At 29.1% G+C, this 17340-nt stretch overlaps 2 protein-coding genes and 1 pseudogene across 2 annotated transcripts; all 3 read left to right on the forward strand.

The window, feature by feature from the left end:
* The first annotated feature begins 1115 nt into the window (after positions 1-1115).
* Positions 1116-2699, forward strand: LOC104773464 (putative F-box/FBD/LRR-repeat protein At2g05300). The gene is made up of 4 exons (XM_087469748.1): positions 1116-1366; positions 1435-2059; positions 2160-2300; positions 2418-2699. The coding sequence occupies exons 1-4, from the start codon at positions 1116-1118 to the stop codon at positions 2697-2699; spliced, it is 1299 nt and encodes a 432-aa protein (XP_087325874.1).
* A 9870-nt stretch (positions 2700-12569) lies between these two features.
* On the forward strand, positions 12570-14356 carry LOC147949036 (putative FBD-associated F-box protein At5g53640; annotated as a pseudogene).
* Positions 14357-15587: 1231 nt separating this feature from the next.
* LOC104773465 (F-box/FBD/LRR-repeat protein At5g53840-like) lies at positions 15588-17186 on the forward strand. Its single transcript, XM_010498081.2, has 3 exons — positions 15588-16475; positions 16581-16697; positions 16789-17186. Exons 1-3 carry the CDS (start codon positions 15588-15590, stop codon positions 17098-17100), a joined length of 1317 nt encoding a protein of 438 aa, XP_010496383.1. The 3' UTR covers positions 17101-17186.
* Positions 17187-17340: the final 154 nt, after the last annotated feature.

Consider the following 17340-nt stretch of genomic DNA (forward strand, 5'->3'; position numbering starts at 1 on the left):
TGATCATACATCAAGTCAGTTTCTTTTTCAATGCAAATTTCGGTAAACAGAATTCGCAAAAATGAAGCTAATAAGATAAAATATAGGAATCGTCAAGAAACTCCCACTAGATTTGTGAATTTGTTGTAACTGCATCTTCTTTAGCTAAGGCTCATATGGCTCAGTCTCAGGGGTTATAGAAGAATGACAAAGAAGTCCAAATTGTGCATTTCATTTGTGCCTTATTAAGTAATTGTTATCATCGCTCTCTAGTTTGCAGTTATCAGATTCCCTATCTCCAGTTCTGATGAAGCCATGAAAATCAATAGGTATATTCCTAAAGAAACTGGCTCTGTTTAATTTGGTAACAACTAGAGAGACACCATGAGTATAGTTTGTGTATGTTTCCTAGGATTAAACAGGGGATAAAAATTGTCTTGTAACAACTCATGTTGTTTACTGAGTTTAGAATCGATTGGTTGCGACTCTGTTTTTTCTTTGGCATGTGGAAAAAAAGTTTTACAATTAACCATAAATTAACTAAGAACATCACTAGGTTGTTCTTCTTCTTCTTCTTCTTACTTACTTGAACCTTTTTTCTATAACGTTTTTATAAGACGTTGAAAAACTCAAGTATTGATTATTATCACCAAAGGCTACATTCAAAGGAGATGGATCAAATCAGTTTTTTCATCTCCTTCCGAATGTTTGTTATCGTCTCTCAAGTTCATTGATTTTTTTGTTATGTATGGTTATTACGTAAACACGATCAGATACTTTTTAATCATGCAATGAACAATATTGATTAGTAAACTCCTCTTCTCTTCAGATCACATCAGTTTATAAAACCTTACTTAACAAAGAACTTGAAGATCCTCAATCCGGGTATTAGTAATCCTTAACCGATATCGTAAATGTGCTGACTATATAAACTCAGCCCAATATGCCCAAAATTACTAGAAAACCTTTCACGAGTCCCATATCATTTAGCCAGCTGTAATTTTCAGACCTAACAGATTTGTCTCATCTGCTCGTGCTTTCAGGTTCGTTCCTTCAATATTTCTTCGACCCTTCCCTTGGTTAATCGTATTCTTTGTAAGTTTGTTTAAAGTTTTTTTACAAAAAGAAATAAAGACATGGTTGATAGAAAGAAATCTAAACAAGCTCCTTCCAAAGGGTTAAGTAAGAGGTTGAAGGAAGATGGGATAAGCGAATTACCTGATCCGTTGATATGTCACATTCTTTCTCATCTTCCCATAAACGAAGCTGTTAAGACAAGTGTTTTGTCCAGCAGATGGAAGAGTCTTTGGCTTTGGGTTCCTAAATTGGAACTGGATGACTACCGTTTCCGAGATTGGAGTGTCTTGATGAGTTTTGGTGATCACAAGTTTTTATTTATTCTAATAGGGTTTCATTTATAGAAAATCTGAAGTTAACTATTGATGTTGGGTGTAGTAGACACAATATAGACGATGCTGCAGTTAAGTGTAAGATCCAATATAGACGTGTCTCACATCATTGCTTGATGCTGCACTTAAGTGTAAGATCCAATATCTATCTACATGTTAATTGGCAGCCTCAAAGGCTTTATAGATGTGAGACACTAGTATCTTTGAAACTCCATCAGGTAACCTTAGCTGATGTCACGCTTTTCTCCTTCCCTTGTCTGAAGACTATGCAGTTAATAAAAATATTGTATCCCAATGAGGCCACTCTCGAGACACTTATCTCAGGCTGTCCTGTCTTGGAGGAATTGAAAATTAACACTTATGGGAATGGTGCAAAAGTCTTACGGGTGCACTCTCCGTCACTGAAAACGCTCAGTTTAGTACGAGGTGGTTCATTGCATTCTGTTTCCGGAATTGTGATTGATGCTCCTTTACTATGTTGTTTGACAATCAGTGATGACATATCTAAAAGATTTATGGTAAAAAATATGGAGTTTAACGCCAAGTTAGATCTTTCTCTCTTCCTTACGGTTGATGAGGATGTTGATGAAGCGAAGAGAAATATCATCTACAGTTTTCTCACTTGGATTTCGAGGGTCAAGTATATGACTATACGTGCAACCACTTTGAAGGTATATATATATATATCAAATTAATGTAGGTTTTGGACATGCACATTTTCTATAATATGAAAGTTTCTAATCCATAATCTTTTCTCTGGTTTGGTTCCAGCACATATATCAATACTCAAAATTTGGACGGCTACCTCAATTTGGTTATATGACCCGTCTATGTGTTACTCTCGATGCATTCAATCTGAAATGGTTTCCAATCTTTCTTGAGAGCTGCCCGAATCTGAAATCTCTCATTTTGGTGATGATTTGCTATAACCCCTATGATTTTCTTGTCTATATAATAAGTTTTTTTTTTTTTTCATATTCATTGTGTTTTCTAACTTTTCCTCAGGGAAGGATCGGTGTTTTCAGTCAGCTGAGTTCCAAGAAGATGAAACGTGTTAATTTTTCATCGGTGCCTCAGTGGTTACTGTCGTCCCTCGAGTTTGTTGACATCAAATCCCCAATCTTCGGACTTGCTATAGAAGCAAAGCTAGTAAGGTACTTCCTTGAGAATTCCGCAATCCTCAAGAAACTGTCACTACGTTTAAATAAACTGTCACTACGTTTAAATTCTCATTTAACAAAAGATGAAATCTATATAGAAGACTTCAAAATCCCAAGAGTATCTACCAAATGTGAAGTTGTCATCCTATGATTTAGTAACGAGACGAGCCGGAAACATGTGAGGTTTTATTCCATTTTCGTAATATGTATGGAGTTGTTTATGTTGAACAGTTAACCTTATAAACAAATCGCTAGAATAGGGTTTTATGGTTTTATCACGTAAAGACAATGTGAGTTTGCGTACAAGTTCATGACAAAGGTTTTTGGTTGGTTTGGCTTCGGTTCTTTGTAATGATGCTATTAGCGTTCTTCTTTTGCTCTTTGAATTTCTGAAGTTCCATGGCAGCTCATAATCTTCAATCAGTTCAGATATTAGTGAACTCTAAGCAAGGTCAAATGTTTTACTTAACATATTAAAATTTTGACATATATTCATTAGTCCTAATTTTTTTCTTTTGTTTCTGTTTAATAATGTGAAGGTTGTGATTTTGGAAAATTCAAAGAAAAAAGGAAAAGAGAAAAAAACTAACTTTATATGTATATATATATATATATATATATATATATATATACATTATAGCCCAGTTGTAAATGGTAATGGAAAATTCACATATTCTTTTCACTAGAAATTGATTTATAGGAAAATCTCGATTAATTGCAAATCTGATTGGCTGACATCAGCCCTATATTGCCCAAATCGTCACGAGTGCAATATTATTTTACCAAATCAGTTTGTACTTTGTAATTTAAAATCTAGTTCAGCTATTCCCTTAGTTAATTACTAGATAAGGGCTCGCATGATGTACGGGTTTAAAAATTGTTAAAAAATATAAATCCTAAATCTAAAACAATTTTTCAAAAATATATAAAGAAATTTTTTTTCTAAAGTAAATATATAAATAATTTAAGTTAGAGAATATTTATATTTACCTTCATACATTTATTTATACTTCTATATTTTTAATATATTATAACAATTATTATAATAATTTAAAGCTAAATTATATCCCACTAAAACTTTTACCAAATGTTCATCATTACAAATATTATTATTGTCAAATTTCAAAAATGTTTCACAACTTATTCACAAAATATTTTACATGCAACAAATTCATCAAAGCAACATCTAATAAGTAACCACATAAAATTTTACTCTATGTTTTACCATTAAAAATATGTTCTTACACCCAAAATTATTTTATTGTTAAAGTATACTCTTTATCACCACCTATAAAATGTCTTTTAAACAGATTAAACAAACTTTATGTTGTTTTACTTTCATTTTGGCATAATTATAGTTCTTATAATTACTAAAATTGTTTTGTGACATAATTTCTTTAACCATGAAGTTTTTTTCTCCAAATATATTGGATGAACAACTGGTGAAAATTATTACTCAATTACAATAATTTTATAACCCAATAAAAATTGAGAAATTGAAAGAAATTTAATATAATATAACAAAAATAAAAATTTGAAAATTATAATCATGATGGTACATATAAGTCTTAGATAATTCAGATATACAAAATAGAAACTTTATATACAATCCAAAACATGATATATGTCATAATCACGCTAAGGATCAACGACCTATTTACTCTTCAGAAGTATCCAATTGTACAAAAACAACTTAAAGTTATGATCTCGTCTCAAATATTCTCGAATCATAAATTCTCAACTTATTTTTCCCGAATCAAAAGTAGGGCGACGATATCCTAGAGAGGGGGATAATTTATTAATTATTCTCAACTTATTCTCAACTTATTCTTTTGACATAATTTATTAATAATAATATACATGCTTAGTGAATTACTTTTTTTGTTTATACATGTCAAAATCTTATTGAGAAAACACGTATAACATAAGTAGCTTACAATGGAAAATATATTAGTTTTGTTAATTTTCCTTTTTGATTTAGAATTTTTTTTAGATAAACATGTAAATTTTATTTAGATTTAATGTTATTTTTTTAATTAGCTGTTTTGAAAAATAATAATTTTTGACACATGTCAACATTTCATCAGTATACTTGACATGTGATTAATTTGAAAACCCAACTTTATATAATAAGATTTTTAACATAATTAAAAGATTAGTTCAAGCTTTTTTCCTAAGAATGCCAATTGGCTCTCCATTATCTTCGTTTTCTTCGCATGTGCCTTCACAAATCTTGTTGCAATACTCAATGTCCGAAATTGGTTAACCATAGAGACATAATTTTTTTACACGTAGTATAACTTTGATATGGATGGCACATATTATATTTATTTTAGTTGTTTTGTTTTTAATATAATAAGATTACAATTATATTATACTTTATTTTACCAAGCTTGAAAATTGTGATTTTTGATCGTTAAAATTGACATATGTCACGATCTGATGAGTTACTAACTTTGATCTCTAATCATTAAAATTGACACGTGTCATAATCTGGTGATTATTTAACTTTGATCTCTGATCGTTAAAATTAACACGTGTCACGATCTGGTGAGTTACTAACTTTTTTAAATTGACATGTGTCACGATCTGAAGAGTTACTAACTTTGATCTCTGATTGTTAAAATTGACACGTGTCATGATCTTGTGAGTTTTTAACTTTGATCTCTGATCGTTAAAATTGACACGTGTCATGATCTTGTGAGTTTTTAACTTTGATCTCTGATCGTTAAAATTAACACGTGTCACGATCTGGTGAGTTACTAACTTTGAGAACCAAGGTTTATATAATAAGATAATTTTTGTTTTCCTTAATCTATATCCCCTTTCCCCGTACGAGCTATAAAAGTTTGAGAATTTATTAAAAATACCCCTTTTAATATATCCATTTTCAAAAATATCCTTTTTTGGTCATTTTTATTTTTGCACTCCTTTAATTTTTAATGACCATTTTACCCTTAGATAAAAAAAAATATTTTAATCAATAAAAAGAAAAACAAAATTTTCCCGCCAAAAAAATTTCCAACATATTTTCCCGCCAAAAAAATTTCCCGCCAAAATGAATTTTGTCAAAAAAAATTTGATACAAAATTTCGACAAAAAAATTTCCCGCCAAAAAACATTTACAAGGTTTTTAAAAAGTTTTTATAAGGTTTATACTTATAAACATTTGTAAAAGGTGTTTTACAAGATTTTTTGAAGGTAATTGCAATCTGTACCAACATTTTCAAGGTTTTAAAAAAGTTTTTATAAGGTTTATACTTATAAACATCTTGTAAAAGGTGTTTTACAAGATTTTTAAAGGGTAATTGCAATCTGTGCCATCAGAATGAAAAATTAACTGACACAAAACGTCACTATTTACACAGTACAAATGTCATAAAAGTTACATCATTACCCTTGTATCTATTTGGTTTTTTTACTTTTTTTTATTTTTTTATCTCTCTCCTCTCTTCTCTTCCGTTCGATCATGTGTCGCTGTGGTGGTTTTTAATCCTACCTGGGGTTGAATCAACTGTGATCTGTTTCAGTTGATGGGGAAACATGACAAGCGGTGAGAAGAGCAACGTAGGAGGATCGACGAGCAAGAGAGTCGGAGCGGAGATCAACGGAGGTGTCGTGGTGAGAAGCGAGGTGGAGAGGCAAGTAAAATAAGCCAACTCGGAACCGGCAAGCCGTCAATGGTCATCATCGGAAATAGATGATCGGAATTTTTTGGGAAATTTGGTATAATTTGGCAATATTTTAACATGTTACAAAGGTACGTAGTTTGCTACAAGACCATTTATCTTTTTATATAATTTTTTACCCTGTTAATATTTTATATAGCATGTTTATAAATTTTGTATTGTGCTGACAGTTAACTTATCGACTTACAATTTATCTTATCATGTTAAATAAATAAATAATCATCTAACATACAACATATTCATTTGTTATGTACCTCGTCGGCATCCTAGTTTACTGATGTGTAATATTATTTAATATCTGAACTGGTTAATATAAATATTATTTGATGTATTTTGTATCTTAACATGCTACAAATATGTATAGTGTGTTTTACCATTATTGTTATCGGTAATAATATATTTTGTATAATATAATAACTCGTTTAACATGATAACTATCCACGTAACAAATGTTATGTGAACTTATCATGATACTATATCATTTAACACGTAAATAAAATATTTATACACACAATTCACAAAAAATAATAATAGCATATTCCTGTTAATACTTTATATAGCATGTGTTATAAATTTTGTATTGTGCTAACAGTTAACTTATCGACATACAATTTTTCTTATCATGTTAAATAAATAAATTAGCATCTAACATACAATATATTCATTTATTATGTACCTCCTCGACATCCTAATTTATCGATGTGAAATATTATTTAATACTAGGTGTTTCCCCACGCAACGCATGGGTTGTGGTGTTGTTGGCACTTTCTTGTTTTGTTTTTGATCTTTTTCCTTTTCTCTTTTGTATTATTTTGTTTTAATAAGGTATATATGAGCTTTACAGTCACTTGTATTTATACACTATATCTTTATACTATTTTGTTTAGATATGTACAATTGTGGCGTTTATTTTTTTATGAATTATGAGGATGTTTTTTGGTGTTAAGGATCCATTCTTATCATTGACTGATATTGTTTCCAGTACATCTATTGTATTTTAGATATTCTAATTAACTGCTTATGTAAACTCTTCCTACGTTGATGTTGCAATAATAAATTATTTTTTAAAAATAATTATCTTCCGTGTAGGTGATTATGTTTGTATGCCCATGTTTTGGTTTAATATCACTAAGATCGTTTCTGTTTTTTTTTTTAGTTGGCTTTGAAACCAATTTTGAGTTAAGCAAATACTGGGCCGAATTATGGTGTTAATAAGTAATATAAATTCTTATGTATATATATTGTATATATATGTGACTATAAGTTTAGCTAACTAAAAAATTCTGTAATATTTAAATATAATCTTGAACATATATATATATATATTATTTGTGGGAGGAATGTATGGAATTATTGGATAGAAGTTATTTTTGAGTTAAATGACATTTTATGCCTTTAAGTTGAGTTAAATATTAATAAATTTATATGTGTCTTGACTTTTTAAAAAATGAATACCAAGTGTTTCCTTCCAAATTTGAAGTGACATAGTATTTTAGTTTTCTTATATGATTTTATGAACTTCAATGTCAAGGTTTGTCAAAGTAATAAGTACACTCAAAGTGATAGAATTATAAAATTTGGAAAAATATTTATTTCGATTAATCATCTACTTTTTTAAATATATTAAATAAGTATGTTGTTGTTCCTACAAATAGGACAACATATATTATAGTTTAACCATATAGTTAAGCAATGGAAATGGAACTTGTGATTGCAAGACAAAATGCTTATATATATTATGTTACACATTGATCGTTTAAAAATGAATAGAAACATCTAATTCTCAAATAAAGTTGATTTTTTTGTTAAAACCAACATATGTGAATTTAAATTTAACTATGCAAATTTAAAAAATTAATATGAATATATTAGAAAGGCAAGAAATATAAAAGAAATATTTTATTTTTATATAAATAAAATATAAATTGAAAACAATGTTAAATATATATAATACTTTCTAAATTAAAATATAGAATCAAAATTTTACAAGTTACAACACATATGAGATATAACAACATTTGATATTGGTGGGAGGAGGAGAGAATGATTACTATAAGATGATAATCCAAATTAGATAATAGAGATAAATCTTTAAAAAATAGAACAATGTAAAATATATATATAATAATTTCTGAATTAAAATATAGAATCAAAGTCTTACAACACATATGAGATATAACAACATTTGATATTGGCGGGAAAGGAGGAGAGAATGATTACTTATAAGATAATGATCCAAATTAGATAATGGAGATGAATCTTTTAAAATAAGAACAATGTAAAATATATATCATGTAGTCTCTAAAATTAAAATTTAGCATTAAAAATTTACAATGATATTTCATTTATTTTTTACAACCCATACAACAAAAATAAGAAAAAAAATAAAAGAAAAAAACCAAAATGATTTGAGGTATTGTAGAAGAGAATGAGAGAATGTGAGAATGAGATAGTAAAAGAATGTCAATATGAGAGAATGAGAGATTGAGAGAATGCTTATTTATATGATAAGAAATGATGGAAGTTACATTTAGAATTATGGAGCTACAATAGTAATTTATTTTGTTTGAATAAAATTGAGTGGTGAAATATGATTAATGCATAATTTATTTTATTTTCAGTTATAATTTTATTTTAATGTGTGAGTTAAATGTATTGTTTTATGGGATCTTAAATATTGTTTAAAACAATTAGAAAGTAAATAAAAAATAAAAAAATTAGAAAACATTAAATGAAACCAATAAGGAGAGACCAAAACCTAACATTTATATATATGATGATAGATCAAACTCTTACAATATTTTTTTATTTATATGTAAGCCATATAACAACATTTAGAAAAAGTTTTTAAAAAATTGAGATTTGAGATATGGTGGGAGAGGAGAAAAGAATGATTACTTATATGATGATAACCCAAATTAGATAATGGAGATGAATCTTTTTTTTTAAATACCAGTGTTAAATTATTACAATGATATTTCATCTGGTTTTGTAACCCATACAACAACAACAACAACAACAAAATAAAAAAATATACAAAAAAAAAATTTGAGGAATAGTGAAGATATGAGAGAATGTGAGAACGAAAGAGTGATAAAATACCAATATGAGAGAATGATTATTTAGATGATAAGAATTGATGGCAATTACATCACATTTAGAATTATGGGAGTTATATTTATAATTTATTTTGTTTGAACAAAATTCAGCTAAAGTTCATCTCACATGGCATATTATTCTATATTTATTATTATTTCATACTTAAACTTATAAATAATAATATTAATTATGTTAATATATTTAATATCCAACAATAACATATATATATATATATATATTACATACGAAATAAAAAATACAAGAAAGGAAAAATTAAATACATACATAAGTAAATATAAAGCATAAATCATTTACATTTCTAAAATAATTTATTATACATATGTAATTGAAAATTAAAAATAATAAGAAAGAAAAAGAAGGAAGGAAGAAATACATAAAAATAAAGAAATAATTTTTGAACAAAATAAGATAAATCTAATAAAATACATAATCACACTCTTACCATGAGTTTTGAACCCAAGCAAGAACATAAAAAATATATATATATATATATATATATATATATTTACAATTTGAGATATAATTGATGATGATGTGAGAATGGTTATTTATAGGATTTCAAAGAATGGGAGTTACATTTTTAAAATAATTTATTACACATATGTATTGAAAATTAAATAATAAGAAGACAGAGAAGGAAGGAATAAATATATTTAAAAAAATGAACAAAATATAATATAAATCTAACAAAATATATAATCACACTCTTACCATGAGTTTTGAACCCATGCAAGAACAGAAACAAAACAAAGAAAATATTTAGAATTTGAGATATGGTGGATGATGATGTGGGAATGGTTATTTATAAGATTTCAAGGGATGAAAGTTACATTTCTAAAATAATTTAATTAGAGGAGTTACAGTTATAATTTATAGTGTGTTTGAATGAAAATGAATGGAAAAATAGTCAATTCATATTTATGTAATTTCAGTTACAATTTAGTAGTAAAGTGTGGATTTAAAGTATAGATTAATATACATAATTATATTTTTACTTAATTAAAAATAAATATTATTTCTTAGAAATTAAATGCTAAATGGACCAAGGAGAGAGTGAATAATTGTTTTTTACAGTCACCAAAAATTTATAATACATATGTAATTGAAAATTAAAAATATAAGAAGACAGATAAAGAAGGAAGAAATACCTAAAAACAAATAAATAAATTTGAACAAAATATAAGAGAAATCTAAAAAAAGTATATAATCACATTCTTACCATGAGTTTTGAATCCATGCAAGAACATAAACAAAACAAATAATATTTAGCATATGAGATATGGTGGATGATGATGTGAGAATGATTATTTATAAGATTTTAAGGGATGGAAGTTACATTTCTAAAATAATTTATTATACATATGTAATTGAAAATTAAAAATAATAAGAATACAAAGAAGGAAGGAAGAAATACATAAAAACAAAGAAATAAAATTGTACAAATTATATAATCATATTCTTACTATGAGTTTTGAACCCATGCAAGAACATAAACAAAACAAAGAAAATATTTAGGATTCTAGATATGGTGGATGATGATGTGAGAATGATTATTTATGGGATTCCAAGGGTTGAAAGTTACATTTCTAATATAATTTCATTAGAGGAGTTACAATTATAATTTATAGTGTGTTGGAATGAAATGAATGGTCAAATAAGTCAATTCATAATTTATGTAATTTCAGTTACAATTTAGAAGTAAATGTGGATTTAAAGTATAGACTAATGTACATTATTACATTTTTATTTAATTTAAAAGAATTATTAATTTTAAAAAACTTAAATGCTAAATGGACCAATAAGAAGAGACTGAAACCTTACTTTTATATATATGATTTTAACTGGTTAATATAAATATTATTTGATGTATTTTGTATCTTAAGATGTTACAAATATGTGTAGTGTGTTAACATTATCGTTATCAGTAGCAATATATTTATGTATTTTTATAAGTTATTTTGTATAATATAATAACTTGTTTAGCACGATAACTATACATATAACATATGTTATGTGAACTTATCATGATACTATATCATTTAACACGTAAATAAAATACTTATACATACAAATCACAAGAAAAAAAAAACACACTATATGTCTATATGGTGATAAATTGTGTCATCGTTCTGATAGCAGTGTTAATAGATGGTTGATGAATAGTATCCGGTGATGAATAGTGTCTCTGGTATTAAAATAAATAGTGGTCATGATAATAAAAATAACAAAATTTCAATCAATGGTAATTGTGTAATTAATTAAAAGAGGAAGGAGTATTTTGGTTTGTGTTTTGTTTCTCTTTCCTACTTACTTAATTAAAATATTATCATGGCTATAAATTTAATTGTTTGGTCAACCAGGTATATAGATTAATATAGCCCATTTTTAGAAGAGTTTTAAAAGGTTTTCAAAAGGTTTATAAAAACCTTGTAAACGCTTTTTAAAAGCGTTTAAAAGGTTTTTAAACACCTTGTAAACGCTTTTACAAGGTTTTTATAAGGTTTTTAAAAGGTTTGCAAAAGATTTTTAAAAGACTTTTAAACACCTTGTAAACGCTTTTACAAGGTTTTTAAAAAAATTTACAAGGTTTTTAAAAGGTGTTTAAACACCTTGTAAACGCTTTTACAAGGTTTTTAAACACCTTGTAAACATTTTTACAAAGTTTTTAAAAAGTTTTTAAACACCTTGTAAACACTTTTACAATGTTTTTAAAAGCGTTTACAATGTTTTTATAAGGTATAAATTTCAAATTTTTTGGCAGAAATTTTGTTAGATTTTGGCGGGAAATTTTTTTTTTGGCAGAAAATTTTTTTTTTGGTGGGAAAAAAAGTTTTGACGGGAAACTTTTCGATTTTGGCAGGAAAAAAAAAAATTTGGCGGGAAATTTTTTTAATTTTTTGGCGAGAAATTTTTTTGATTTTGGTGACTGTACATTTTTGTTGTCATTCAAGAAAAGGTTAATTTGGTCATTTTGTACATAAAGAGGGGTAGTTTTAAAAATGGTCAACATACAGGAGTATTTTTAAAAAGGGACATGGAAAATGGGGTATTTTTGAGAATGCCCCTAAAAATTTCGGGATAGATTAGATTTTTTTTTTTGTCAAATGATAAATTAGGTTTATAACGAGCTATACATGCGTACCGTAATACCCACGCCTCCAAAACCATTTTTTTTTTTTTGTATTGGAGTAATTTTGTCTACAGAAGAACACATGGTTGGTATAGAGGATTGTTCCAAAGGGTTAAGCCAGGGATTGAAGAAAGATGGGATAAGCGAATTACCTGATGATTTGATATGTTAGATTATTTCTCATCTTCCCACAAATGAAGTTGTTAAGACAAGCGTTTTATCCACTAGATGGAAAACTCTCTGGCTTTTGGTTCCGTGTTTGATATTGATTATTGAACTCCCAATATTGATACAATGCCTTTGTGAGTTTTGGTGATAGGTTTTTCCGTTCCGATAGGGTTTCATGCATACGCAAGCTGAAGTTAACTATTACTGATTCTAGATCACAAACTTACTCTTATCTCAAGTCATGGGTTGATGCTGCAGTTAAGCGTAAGATACAACATCTAAATGTATTTAGATTCGAAAGGACCTGTTTTGGTGAGATGCCCCTAAGTCTATATTCCTGTGAGACACTGGTATCCTTAAAACTTAATGTTCATGTGTTCTGGGCTAGTGCGGAGTTTGTTTCCTTACCTTGTTTGAAGACTATGCATTTACTGTACAATATGTTTAATAATGAAGACACTTTCACGACACTTGTATCATGTTGTCCTGTCTTGGAAGAATTAAATATTGTCGTAGTCAAGGATGATCCAAATGTCTACAGGGTGCACTCTCGGTCACTAAGGACGCTCAGTTTCACACGGCATTTTCGTAGCATTGATTCAATTACGGGAGTTGTCATTGATGCTCCTCTATTATGCGATTTGAGTATCACTGAAAACGTATCAAAAATTACTATACTAAACAATCTGGACTCCATTTCCAAGTCAGTTATTTCTCACGTCGGTTTGTCGGACGGTTCTTCCGAAGCAAGCATTTCATCGGGGAGAAGTCACATTGACAGTTTTCTGCCCAAGATCTCGAGGGTCAGAAATATGACAATATGTTCGAACGCTCTCATGGTATATATTTATATATATTAACATGCAAATTTAGTATAATGAAAAAGTTTCTAACCCACAATATTTGCTGGTTTCAGGTCATTCATCCCTATTCCAAATTCGAACGGCTTCCTCAATTTGATTACATGTCATGCTTGCATGTTAAACTATATGTACCAGATTTGAAATCGTTGCTGACTTTTCCCGTGAGCTGCGTGAATCTGAAATCCCTAGACTTGGTGATTACTAAAGAGATACGATTCGTAGTCATCGTTTGTCTTGTGATCGGGTTCGTAAAAAAAAACTAGAGATTTTTCGAAGGTTCAGCCTCTGATACCATAAAGAGATACGATATCAAAGAAATTCTGTCTATTGATCAAAATGTCGTAGAGATTACATATATAGAACCTACTATGAACTGAAAACTATATTTTGGGATATCAAAGTTGTTATAACTATACAAGCGTCTGTTGCGGAGAGAATATACCAATGTACGTATATCTTTATGCCAATAATTACCTTTACTGACCCCTACGATGGTTTTCTCAATCTCTATGAAAGTTGCTGTCATATCATTTCATTATGTTTTCTCCTCTATTTTCCTCAGTTTCAGGTTGCAATGTATCGCTCACAGGATATGAATCAAATGGGTTATTCATATGTTGTGCCCAAGTGTTTGTTATCATCTCTCGAGTTTTTAGAAATCAACAAGATGGGTAACCTAAGAAATCTTAGAAAGTTTGTTAGTTACTTCCTAGAGAATTCGGCAATACTCAAGAAGCTTACCCTTGGTTTGCCTTATTCAATAAAAGAAAACTTTACTATCAAGAAACTCCTCAAAATGCCGAGAGGCTCAACCGAATGTGAAGTTGTCTTCCTCTGATTGGTAATATGAGTAGAGGTTTTATGATTTTTGTGTAACAAAGCGAATATGAGAATACTAGTTTCATGGCTGGTTTTGGCTTTTCAATAATATACTAGGATTTAAGCCGTGGTATATCTCCGGAAAAAAATATTTTATAATAAAATTACACATTTTAAAATTTTAGCTTTTTATATATTTTAAACTCTGACACAATTATTCTTAAAATATTATAATTTTATCAGGAGAAAACACTATGAAATATTACTATTTGTATAATGTATAATTAATCAGAATAGTATTTTGTATCTATTAAAAACAATACTATTATTGTTTGTATAATGTATAATTATTTAATTTAATTGATTGTTAATATTTAAGTGAGACATATAATATTAAAGGTATACAGTTTAATAATTGATTTTTTAATTTATTTTTATTTTTCGACACATATATAGAATACAAATTTGCTATTACTAAGGAGTTAGGTAAAATTAATTAGTTTTTATTAAAAAAAATTGATTTTGTAAATTTACCATATGTCACTTATTGCTTTTAGTGCAATTTTGTAGGAACTAAAATTGTAAATAAAATTTTAAATAATAATAACTAAAAGGGTAAAACACAAAATATACTTAAAAATGTATATAAGATGTATATTTACCATATGTCACTTATTGCTTTTAGTGCAATTTTGTAAGAACTAAAATTGTAAATAAAATTTTAAATAACCATAACTAAAAAGGTAAAACACAAATGTACTTAAAAAATGTAAATAAAATGACCGCATACCCTTGTAATATATAGGTAAACTGGTTGAGGTCAAAAAAAAAAAATATAGGTAAACTGGTCTTTTAATAAAACGTTACCATTCCAATTGTTTTTTTATCGGTACCCTAAAATACTGCTCGATATACATGAACCGTGGAGGAAGACGAAGAGGTTTGATCAGCGGTGGTGACTAAACTTCATTCCGGTGCGTTCGTGAGTTCGTCTTCTTCCTCCTCCTCTTCCTCTACTGTTTCTTGATTTTAGTCATCTTCAGAAACCTTGAAAACCCTAACCTAACAAGTCTCGTATACTCGTATGTGTTCTTCTCATAGGGTTAATTTGTCGCAATTTATCGGTGTCCGTGTTTAGTTTTTAATTTATTTATGACAAATTGGTTTGGTGTTTCTCTAAATTTCAATATTTTAAAAACAAAAACTTTCTTAAATTTGATAATGCAGATTAGTTGTGGGAAGAGGAACAGATGGTGGGTAGAAAGAAAAAACCACGATCAGTCGAAGATAGGATAAGCCACTTACCTGATCACTTGATATCTGAAATACTTACTCGTCTTTCTACTAAGGATGCTGTAAGAACAAGTGCTTTATCCACTAGATGGAGAAATCTTTGGCAATTGGTTCCTATACTGGATTTAGACTCCCGAAGTGACTTCCGGTCGTTTAGCGAGTTTGTGAGTTTTGCTGGCAGGTTCTTTGATTTCCACAAAGACTCATCATGCATACAAAAACTACGTTTAACTACTCATTATCTTGCTGATAAGTCTTATCTCCCCTCATGGATAGATGTTGTGACTAGGCGTAGGATTCAACATCTTCATATCAATGTTGTTAGCTGTTATCATGACTTCGGTGACATACCCCTGAGCTTGTATACTTGTGATACACTAGTACACTTACAACTGTATCGAGTCACCATGGTTAACGTCGACTTTGTTTCCTTACCTTGTGTGAAGATCCTCCATTTAAAGAATAATCACTATCCTAACGAGGCCATTTTGGAGAAACTTATCTCAGGTTCCCCAGTTCTAGAAGATTTTATCATCATCAGATGTCCGACTGAGAACGCAAAGGTGTTACAAGTGCGTTCTAAGACGCTAAAGAGCATCCACGTAAATGAGTTTGTCTATGTTGTCATTGATGCTCCTCTTCTCCAGTGTCTAAAGACAACCCTCCATATGACAAAGAACATCACGTTCATCAATTCGGGGTTCCCAGCAAAAGTAGATATCGACTTTGGTAGTGAGTATAATATGTTGGATCCAAATGGCCTATCCAAGAGAAAAGTGATAGGTGATATCCTCACTGATATTTCAAGGGTCAGGGAGCTAGTTATAAATTTATATTTTTGGAAGGTAAACTTGTCAACGTTTGAACATATAAAATGTATTCTTCCACAACATAAATTTTTAACCAGCGTTATTCTTTTTTTGTTTTGTTTTGGTTTACTTTGTTACCAGGACATCTTTCCAAGTTTTTCTTACTTGTCCAGATTGACCGCTACATTTTGTGACGCCGATCTGGGGATGTTGCCAAATCTTCTTAAGAGCTGCCCAAAACTAGAATCTCTTATCTTGGTGATGAAAAGTTCTATCTTATTAGTCTGTGAAAGCTTTTATGCATTTCTACTCAACTTGTTTTCTTATGTTATTGTCTTTGTTTCCGTAGAGATTGTCTACCAACCGCCTTTATATACGTGGTACGAAGAATAATGAACCAAAGTTCACGTTTCACACGATAGTGATCCCGTGTGTGGTATCATCGCTCAAGTTTGTGGAATTTAAAAGTCCAATCTTAGGGTATGAAGGAGAAATGGAGCTAGTAAGATACTTCCTGAAGAATTCAACAATCCTGGAGAAAATGAGTGTAACAGTTTCTAATTATCAAAGGAAGAAAAGGGTAAAAGGCACGGATGCCATCTTGAAAGAACTCCTTGCAATGCCAAGATCCTCTAGCGCTTGTCAACTACTTGTTGTTTAACTATAGTAACTAAAACATTGCTTCTTTTTTTTTGTGGTTATTTTTTGTCGTTAAACATTGATTGCATTTGTAGCGATCAAAATATTTCTTATGTTTCTTGGTGGTTGCTATTGTTGATTCATTGTAATCTCACAAATTTGGCTCATCAATTCATGTTTTAATCATCAGTGGCGGACCCAGGATTAAAAATTAGGGGGGGTCAATGTGTTATAGGGGAGAATTATACTATACATATATTTT

This window comes from Camelina sativa, chromosome 2, assembly GCF_030686135.1.
Source record: "Camelina sativa cultivar CO46 ecotype springtype chromosome 2, ASM3068613v1".
NCBI classification, from domain to species: Eukaryota; Viridiplantae; Streptophyta; class Magnoliopsida; order Brassicales; family Brassicaceae; genus Camelina; species Camelina sativa.